The following is an 11,209-nucleotide window of genomic DNA, read 5'->3' on the forward strand; positions in this document are numbered from 1 at the left end:
AACCCTACTCCTTGGCGTTGTGAACACCAACAACAAAGAACAGAAGAGAGAAGGAGGAGAGGAAAGATAAGATAAGAGGAGAAAGAGAAAGAAGATGTGGTGCAAGGGAGAAGAGGAAGGAGAAAGAAAAGATGAGAGAGAAAAAATAGAAGAGGCGCAATGGTAGAAGAGGAAGGAAAGAGAAGGAGGAGAAAAGGAGAGGAGGAAAGTGAAAGGATGGGAAGCATTTTAGGATTTTAGGGTTTCTATAAAAATGTGTAAAGAGTTTTTTTTTTTAATTATATTCCGACGGAATTTCCGTCGGAAATGGTACTGTATGACGGAAAATTCCATCGCAAAAGTCCAAATTTTCGACGGATTTTTATTCTGTCGAAAATTTCCGACGGATTTACAACAGAATTTTAGAATTCGTCGGAAATATCCGACGGAATAATTAAAAATCCGTCGGAAATATCGACTTTTGCGACGGAATTTTGTGTCCGTCGGAAGCATTCCGTCACTATTTGCCTGTTTTCTAGTAGTGACTCCCTACACCCCCCCCCCCTCAAAATGACACTGTGTTGCAGCCCTATTTCTTTTTCTTTTATTTTTTTTTTTTGAAAAACCACTACAGCTCTATTTAATTTCTTGTTTCACGATAAATCAATAATTCCTTTCACCCATAAGGAATTTGGAAACTAACTTTATAATCGATACCATTGCAAGTTCATTATGGTAGTGTTGTGAGTTTCATTTCTATGTTACAAAATTTTGTATAAACAGAGTCTGAAGATTTTTCCATGGTGTCGATTTTAATTAAGCAATTGATGATCCTAACTTACGAGTAATCAACTCAATAAGAAAATTGCAACCCTAATCGAAGCAAGCAATTACAAACAAATTGCAATGTTGTTGCTATATATGGCATAGTGGTGGCAAGATGATGGTGGTTGTTGCGGCGGTAGCAGCGAGACAATAGTGGTCGTGGTGGTAGAGGCGACAATGACACAATAGTGGTCAATGTGACTGAAGTTGAGTGGGTTAGAGAGGGAAAATGCAAAGGATTAAAGAGAGAAAATAATATTATAAAGAGTGAAGCTCAATGCAAATCACCATTGATGAAGTTTGTGGTTTTACCAAAGGAGTATATAAATTTTACAAATGAACATATAACAATTAGTAAATGAACATTTCATTATTGTAAGATAGAACATTTATATATATGGAGTATATAGATGAAAATGCATAGAATTAATATATTTGTGCTTATTATATTATACTTCGTATGTTGGAAAAAAAAAGTGAGCTTAGGGCAGTGATAGATGATTGATTTTGGGGGAAAAAATAGATTTTCCTCTTTTGCCTCTGATACTGAGTCCCCTATCTCACTTGATTCAGTATCTTGCTAATGAATTGCTTCAGTTGTGTCTGACCATGACTGTGAACTGTTGGAATAATCTTCCATTTCAGTGTCCTGCTCTATGAGTAGTTGGTTAATGTCGAAAAAATCATCAAAGATTTCTTCCATGAGTCCCTCTTTTTTTCAGATGTGATGGTGGGTAATGAAGTGGAGGTGACTGGCTTTTTTTGGGGAGCTTTCAATGGAGCCTTATTCTGTACAAAGAACTAATGCTGCTACTAACTCAGCAATTAGGAATTGAGACTAATTTAAGTTGATGATGGTTTTTATAATTTTGAAACAATGGCACTTCAGTTTCTGGCTTGTAATTTAAGTAAGGAATTCGATTTTCCAACCCCCTCCCCCAATCCTAGGAAGTGTCGATGATGAATTATGGTGATGTATGAATCTGATTTTCCCTATTTTATAAGGGGCTTTTGGTTGTGAAATGGGATAAGTTAGAAAATTTTGAATTTGATTTGAATTTTGTTAAAACTTCAAAATTTCATGAAATGTTTGGAGGGAAAAAAAAAATTGAAGCAAAAAGTAAAGCCAACAAAAGTTACAGGCAAAAAAAAGGGAGGGAAAAGAAAGGGCCCTAAAAAAAATAAACTAAAAAAAGTCACATGGTCTCCACTAAAAAAGGGAGCACTAATTTTCCTACCCTTTTTAACTCTTTTAATTACATACCCCTCTCTTTAATCTACCCCCTTAAAAAAATTTGTCTAGGAGTCCGCAAACTCTTTGTTGCGAATAACTCATAACGGAGAGAGTAATAATTAATGATCACATACATATGAAAATGAATATGTAAGATAATATGTTGATGTCATTTGATTGAGTACCAATTCATCAAGTCATTCAGTTTCAGTTTATTAAGGTTCATATTGGTTTATGTGTATTTGAATCTATTGTCCATTAGATTAATTATTGTAACAAATTAAAATCAATCACGTTATTGATTTAATGGTTACAATAATTCCATGTTTATTGTTTAATGCAAGTTGGATTGGATGGGTAATCAAGTCATAGTTGAGTTTGTCAGATTAAGTAAAACTTAAGCAGTTGAAGTTATTAAAAAATTGCAATAGTGTTCTTGCACCATTTCCCATTGATACATCTTCAATTGACCGAAACTGAAGAGTGATTTTATTTTATTTTTCTAAATAGAAACTTAGACTGGAAGAGAGGAAGGGGAAGAGAGAAGATAAGATGGTGATTATGAATGTAATTTTGTTATTATTTTTTTCTTACAAAAAAAAGATGTGACTAATTGGTCGCTTGGGGAGTTTTGGGGAAGAGGGTGTAGAGGGGGTGTAGGTAGATTTTCCTACACTTGGATGTAGTGATAGATAATTTTATGTCTCATTGGTAAAGGCCTTGAAACAGGCTTGATTTAGGTTCAAAGTGAATGGACCATTATGGTACAAAGCTAAATTAGGTAACATAATTTGAAAATGGAAAACGGTACAAAATAAAGGAAATACCACATGTCATCATGTGTACTTCAGATTTATTTTTTATTATTATTTTTTTTTTTGAAAGAATGTGTATTTTAGATATAGAGTCTCGATTTGAAATATAATTAGATAATGTATTAGTTTGAGATTTCATACCAATAATATATACTCCCTCCGTAACAATTTACTCGCAACAATTACTATTTTTAGCCGTAACACATTACTCGCAACAATGAAAAATATTTCCTATTATGGTAAGTTTTTAATGGTGAAATGACTATTTTACCCTTAGTTATTTCTGAATTTTTTTTTTAACTCCCTAAACACTACTTATCTAACATTTAATCAAATACACTTAACCTAATCTAATCTAATCATTCCCACCAAAAATAACCCTACCCTTTTTTATTTCATTAGAAATCATTCAACTCCCCAACTCCTCAACTACCAGAATTGAATGAAGAACAATCAATTCTCCTCGTTCATGGTGCCCAAACTCTCCTTATTCTGGAGAATTCTCCAGAAGAACATTATAAACCCTAGATCTACTGTATTTCTCTCCTTTCTCTCTCATTTTCGTCCTCTGTTCTCTCTCCTGAGTGAAACCCTAGTTCTCTCTCTGTTGTCTTTGTTTAATTTCTGTGAGAATGAGTTCCAAAAAAGCGAAGAAAGAGTCCCAAATTCGCCCAAAAAAGGCTGAGGAATCCACTATGTACATTACTCATAGAGGATCTAGTGTTATCAAACCAGTTCGTCGCTGTTCTTCTTCGTTTTCTCGTTACTCTGGAGGCAAAATTTGGGCGAAATTATATTTTTCAAGCGACGAGGAGGAAGTTCTGGAAGTAGATCCGCTTAAGGTCGTCCCTGTTCCGGCGGAGGTGGTTGTTGAACTACCTCCTCCTGCTGTTGAAGTTGTCGCTGCTGAGAAAACAACGAAGGAAAGCCCCAAAAATGCTGGTCCTGACGCCGTGGTGACGCCTGAGAAGGTTTTAGGCGAAGGAGCGTCTCCACGGGGACAAAAGCGGCCTAGATCTGTCTGGAAGGACGACTACAGTGACTGGGATCCCTGCTACATGGCGTATTTGAGGGACAAGTACCCTCATGACTTTCCCCCAGATCTCTGAGTTTGCAGCATAACTATTACTAAACCCTAATTTAATGAATTTTGCATAAATATGAGTCCCTTTGACTGATTTTGGGTTGTGATATTCATTCCTTGTTTGTTATTGTTGGGTAAAACTGTTATTGTTTGGTTGTTGGTGTACAAAATAAACAATTGTGGCTCTTATGACCTTTCTTTATGTTGGGTATGGTGGTTGCTTGTAGTTTTTGAGTTGATTTTGTTGATTTCGTATTGCCATTGTTAATGATTGTGGTTTTAAAATGGGGGTGTTTGGTCGTCTGCTTATGTTGGTTGAAATTGTTGCTTTGGGTAAGGGAAATTTGTTGTTGTATTGTTATATTGGGCACTTCACTTGAATTCATTGGCTGCATGTTGTTATGGTTATATTGTGAGCATGAATTGCTTGGCTTGTGTGGTTTTTTTATACTGCCTCTGAGTTGCTTGGCTTCTGTGGTTTTTTGTTACTGCCTCTGAGTTGCTTGGCTTTTGTGGTACAAAGATACTACCTCTAAGTTGCTTGGCTTCTGTGGTTTTTTGTTACTGCCTCTGAGTTGCTTGGCTTCTGTGGTTTTTTGTTACTGCCTCTGAGTTGCTTGGCTTTTGTGGTTTTTTTTTTACATTATGGCCTATAAATAGGCTGTTGTGGGTTGGTTATTGTTGATATGATTGTGTGGGTTGGTTATTGTTGATATGACTGTGTGGGTTGGTTATTGTTGATATGACTGTGTGGGTTGGTTATTGTTGAGATGAATAGCCTGTGGAATATTCTGGTTTGATGTGTGTTGATGTTGTTGCCTATGAGTTCCCACAGTTTGAGTCACTCTCTGTCATTGGTATTTTGTGATGATGCATTAAGTCCCTTTACCCACATTGCATCATAGATGTAGGTTTTCCATATGATGAAGGGACTCTTATGACTTGAGCCCATTACTTTAGGGAGCTCCAACATCTTCTAACAGAGGATGTTGTTGAGGTGCCTGTTAATGGTGGCTTATATGGTTAAACCAATCCCATCTGATGGAAAAAACAGACAATAACCAACCCATACTATAAACACATTGTGTACTTGTTAATGCTATGATTTCATTTGCCCAAAAAATTGTTGATTGTACAAAGTTCCATTTCAATAATAAGTACCTACTAAGACTGTCTACCTACTCTATTTAACAAAATACACCTAACCATTACAAAACAAACAAAAACTTAGTTTTCAAGTTAATGGTTATGTGTGGCAGTCTTTGGTCTTCTGACTTGGTTGCTGATGAGTCCTTCATTTACAAAAAATTACTTGTTGTCTTGTTCATTTACAAAAAGTTGCATGTTCTTACTTGCTTCTGTGACCTTCAATCTGCATCTACTTCCATATCTTCACTTTCTGGTTGAGGTCCTGTGGTTGGAACAAAGAGGGTGTTGAGATATTGCACTGTGTCTGCAATAAGTGTCCTGTCTACCTTCAAAATGTCCTCCAAAGTCCCTTGTCTGTCTTGCCTTGCTTTGCCCATATGTGGTGGATTGTAGTTGTTCCCTCCTTGTTTTTCCAATACCTTAATCCTGCAAGCTTGTAGTGTGATCCAAGTGTACCTATTCAGTGTTGGATCAAACATGTCAAATGCCTCTGCCACTTTCTCAAGTAGCTCATCAATATTTTTTGGGAATGACTGGTATTGTATGGATTGAATTGCCTTGAACAAACCTAGGTCCAACACATTCACATCTGGTGATTGGGCAGGTTGGAAAACAAATTGAATGTTAAACCCATTAGCTTGTGTTGCTGCCAAAAACTCTTCATCTCTTGGTACTTGATGTGGCCTAGCATTATCCCATTGTATGATAATATTCTTTGATAATTGTGCTGGCCATTGTGCATGAATTGTTGGGATGATTTTGTCTAAAATCATGTGCCTAATAGCTTCTTTGTTTACATTCTGAATTGCTTTTGTCTCCACTGTGCCTGCTTCTCTGTTTTTGCTTTTCTTTTTTTCCCTCTCATGTTTCACAAAAGGGAACAAACCATACTTCCCTGAGTGAATAAGTGTCCCATCTGCAGCATAAAGTGGTTTGCCCACCATTCTCATGAACATTGCCTTTATCTTAAACCTTTTAGACTGTTGTGCTCTGTATGGGACCTCTTCATTTGGTGTTAGATAGAAAGTCCTTGTCTCTGGGTTTAGGTAGAACCACTTCTCATCAATGTTTATGTGATGTTGCATATCAATAATTGTAGGGTCCCCTTCACTTGGAATTGGATGAATGTGTTGCAAAACCCACTTAAGCCTTGCAACTTTGTGATTTTCTGATAATGCTGGGTGATTACTTGCTGACACTGCCCTAAGTCTGCCCCTTTTCTTCAACCTGTGTATCACCATATGATTGACATGTAGAGCAGCACCATAGCTTCTGTTTGTGGTTCTCTTGTAAAGTGGTACAGACATAAGCCACTCATCAGAGTATTCAAATGGCTTGCGACCAGTTTTCCCTAACTTTTTGGTCCTCACATCCACAACTTCTCCCAGTTGCATGTGTTGTTTAATTACTTTGAGACACCTGCTTGTAGTAGATTTGTGTACATGATGTTTCTTTGCCAATGAGGTCAACATTCCTCTTGGCAGTGTGTCTCCTACCATATTAAGCAGAATATCATCAACAATCTGCCTTTTTTCTTCAATGTTTAATTCTCTGCTTCTCCTCACAAATGCATGTTGCTGATTTTGTTGCTCTGTATCTGTTTCTGATTCTGCTGATGAGTTGTGTTCATGTTGTTGCTGTTGAGTTGCCTCTTCAGTTTCTAACCCAGAAGAACTGGAAGTTTCTTCCATCACCAAATCCTGCTCCATGAGCAGTTGGTTTATGTTGAAAAAATCATCCAACATTTCTGCCATGAGTCCCTTAAATTTTTTTTTTTCAGATTTGATGGTAGGTGATGAAGTGGAGGTGACTTGCCTTTTTTTGGGAGCTTTCAGTGGAGCCTAATTCGTGTACAAATTCACTAATGCTGCTACTACTAACACAACAATTAGGAATTAGGACTAATTTCATATTATGGTTTTTGTAATTTTGCAAACAGTTGGTTGTATCCTCTAACTTCTACTTTTGAAAAATTCTAAATCCCCCCCCCCCAATACCCTCTTGTGTTTGAATGAGGGTCTTGAATGAAACAGCTACTCCTTTTTTATAAGGAGCTTTTGGTTTGGAAAAATTGTTGTTTTTGGTGGTTGTACTTGTGTTTTTGAATTGATTTTAAATTTTGTGAATTTTATGGGGGGAAAATGAAATTTTTGGGAGGCAAAAAAATTTCCCTCCCAAAAACAGCCCTCCCTACACGTGAATAAGGGAAGGAAAGAGAGGGAAATTAACATTAGGGGCCACATGGCCTCCACTAAAAAGGGACCACCTTTTTTTCCCTCCTTTTTTACCACTACTAATCACATGCAATTTACTTTAACTTACTCACTTAAAAACTTTTGCCTAGGAGTCCGTTCTCCCCTAGTTTGTTGCGAGTAAATTGTTACGGAGGGAGTATATATATATATATATATATATATATATATATATATATATATATATATATATATATATATATATATATATATATATATATATATATATTTAACAGTGGTTTACACTTAAAATAATTTTTTAAGTTTTAAATACGGTTAATTAGCTCTATAAATATATGGTATCATACTATATTACTATTAATCTATCATTGCCTTTAAATCACAGTAGTACATAAACTACATACTTTTTTTTGTTTTGAGTACTTACAACACAGTCTTATGGCATGCGGTTTGAGACAAAGATTATATAATGTGAACGTTCAAATTAATCAAATTAAATTTTACTTATGGTACTTAACTCTTCTGTAATCTCAGTGTTTAAATTATTTCGAAATAGTTTATTTACCTTCCTAATTGCCGCCCAAAACTGCATGCCTAAAGGTTGTATATATTGCAAGTAAAAGAAACGGAAGAAGTAGATTATCAGTTTTATACTTATATTTTGTGATCATTTATCAATAAACATATGTAAGTTTATAGGTGGTTTACACTTTAAAGATTGCTTGCTTCCAATGTATACGGCTAATGCTAATACAAGAAAATGAGTAATTTAGGGCCTGTTCACTTCAGCTTAAATTCAGTTCAGTTCAGTTCTGTTCTGTTAAGCTCGGTTCAGTATATGTGAACATGCCCTTATTCTTGTAAAATTGTTATCAGTAATTTGAGTCAATCATTTCAATAGTTAAACTCCAAATAAATTTTTATTAACTTGAATATTAAATTATTAATTTTTCTTCTCTTAAATAGATTAATTGCACTTACTCAAATGTAATACATATTGATTACTATGTCGTATCCAAATGTCCTTTGATGCACCATACACATTTTTAATAGAATCAGGTCTTAACGCGTTTGAAAAACGTTGTACGGGGAAAAATAACATGAGAAAATCTCCAAAAAAAAAAAAAAGGCAAGGGAAGCAAGTAATTTATTAATAATTTAGTGAGGGATAATTTAAGTGGTTAGAGCTTCCTTTTTGGTTCCAGGAGATTCTAGGATCGATTCTGACCCCGCCCTTGTTGCTCTCTAGACGAATATATATATATATATATGCATGCGTATTACCGCCGCGTGATTACGCAAGGCTACTCAAAACTTACTAAACAAAACCAATACTTTGCAGCGGAAAACATCAATACTCTTCTTTTATTAATAATAAACCATAAATAGTAACTATAGTCATGAGTACTCAAAATAAACATAAAGACCAACACTCCTAAACTAGGTGAAGCAAATCCCTGGACTCCCATATGTTCATTCATGACTCCACCTAAAAATAGTCAACACAGCTTACCATTACGGTAAAAAAGGAGAACCAAAAGAAATAAGAAATACGGATTAGCAAATTATGCTAAGTACGATAAGTGAAAGATAATGTGAATTCAATTTATTTGCAAACATGCTTTTAAAACCAATTCCAATAATTAATCCAATAAATTCAAAACTCATTATTCCAAAACCGATTCCAATGATTCATATTCAAAATAATAGTTAATAAAACTAATTCCTTTATCAAGAATCAATTCCTTTTAATCCAATTCCTCACCCAAGTGTGCACACTGCCCAAGCTAGTCTCCTTATATTACAAGGCTATTCTTGAGGAAAGACCCGGTCATACAAAGTCCAAGGCCTTATCAATAAACCAAATCCGCATAGTAGGATTACTAACATAAAACATTAATAATAATATTAATAATTCAATGGTTCAATAAATCCTTTTAATATCCAATAGTTCCGATATAATTCAAATCCTTTTTAATTAATTCCACATGCTTTCAAAATTAAACCTTGTAAATAAATACTTTAGAATAAAATCTCATATTAATAACTTTTCAAAATCAACAACTCTTCTTTTAAAAACCTTTATTTAATTCAACAAACCTTTTAAAATCAATTCCTTTGTTTAAACACAATAATTAATCCAAACCATTCAAAACATGATTTAAAAATCAATCATTCAAAATAATTTTATTGAAATAAATACCTTCAAACATAATTTATTTCAAAATCATAATCCAAATCAATTTAATTCAATCACCAATCAAATCATGTAAAACATGTTATTCAAACCAATCACTTTCAAAGATATCTAGCCACCTAAACGTACCTTGATCCTTGCTAGAAAAACCACACAAAAATAACCTCAAGAACCTTGATTCCGAATATCAATCAACAGTACACTTTGCACTTTCAAAGTTTAATCACGAATACACCTTGCAAATAACATAACCATAAGGTTATCACAACATAAACTCAAATCTAATGTGCATGGACTATAAAAAAATCTTTTAAAATAATACTTAAATATAAAATTATAGCTTTGAAATAGGTATTTGTATTTTAGAAAACTAACCATGAAGAAGATAAAGGAATAGGTTTAAAGAGAATTGAATTTTCGTTGGGAAGAATAGGCAGAAGTTGCAAAGGCCATAACTCCTTCAATATAACTCAGAATTGGGTTATTCTTGAGCCTAACCTCAAGGATATTTTGAGAGGAACAATATTTTGTGAAACGTTAATATCCCAAAAACTTAACATAAGTGCCCGAAAAGTGGCTTTGAAGGTATATGGGCTGACTTATAAAAGAAGTATGAAAAGGTTTAGGGAAAAGAAGAAGAAGAGAGAAGAAGAGAATTGATTTTTGGTGTGAAGAATATGAGAGGTATGAGGGGGTATTTTATAGGCTCATGAATGAAAGAATTATGGTAGGAGAATGTAGGAAGAATTACGGTAAAAAGAATTTAGGAAATTACTTGGAAAAGTAAATAAAGAAATATGTAAACTTTTGATATTAAGGTGATTAAGAATAATAGAATTTAGGAAAGTGTGTTTTTCATGAAAATATATGGAAAATAAGATTACTTGGGGAATAATCAAAGATGAAATAAGGTAGGAAAATAAGATAATCAAATATTTAGTAGATGGGAAATAAAAATTAAGGAAAATTATAGATTTTAGGGAAATAATTAAAAATACAAATTACCAAAATAAATCACCCATAAATCAACCAAGGTGAGATTCCATAGCTAAAAATTTCGGACCCCTTATGCAGAATTTAGGAAATTATTTTGCTAGATTTAAGGATTAAAAATAATTGCGTATATAATATATTTTGTATAAAATAATTAAATAAGAAAATACCAATTGTTCACTAATTAATTTAACTAAGAAAAATAAGATTTTCTACTTAGAAAATCTGAATATCTTAGCTAATTGATAAGGGAAATTCGGCCCTTTTAAATTAAATAAGAAAATATAATTTTGTTTAATTAAAATATCCGAAATAAATTTAAATAATCCTGTTTTTAATAAAATAAATGGATAATAAATCTTATCCAAAATCCAAAAATAATAATTGAGTTTTAAAATACTTTTGGCGCCAAAATTCAAATAGTAAAATAAATTACTAAAATACCCTTTTTAAAAGAATACTAATTAATTAATTAGAAATACGTTTCAAGAATACGGGGTATTAGATATATATATATATATATATATATATATATATATATATATATATATATATATATATATATATATATATATATATATATATATAATTATAATTATATATAAGGAATAGTGTCCTTCGAATAAGTATATTATTCTGATAGTGGGTTCAGAATTATTAGAAAGCTAATATATTCAGTAAGGTCAAGTGATCGGAATGCCTGGGTGGAGGCCGCTTCCG

General features: G+C 33.5%; 1 protein-coding gene across 1 annotated transcript; it reads right to left on the reverse strand.

The window, feature by feature from the left end:
- Nucleotides 1-5,304: 5,304 nt before the first annotated feature.
- On the reverse strand, nt 5,305-6,840 carry LOC145637072 (uncharacterized). The gene has a single exon (XM_081688584.1). The coding sequence runs from the start codon at nt 6,838-6,840 to the stop codon at nt 5,305-5,307; it is 1,536 nt and encodes a 511-aa protein (XP_081544710.1).
- Between the last annotated feature and the right edge of the window lie 4,369 nt (nt 6,841-11,209).

Source organism: Chenopodium album, chromosome 6 (genome assembly GCF_948465745.1).
Source record: "Chenopodium album chromosome 6, dcCheAlbu1.1, whole genome shotgun sequence".
NCBI classification, from domain to species: domain Eukaryota; kingdom Viridiplantae; phylum Streptophyta; class Magnoliopsida; order Caryophyllales; family Amaranthaceae; genus Chenopodium; species Chenopodium album.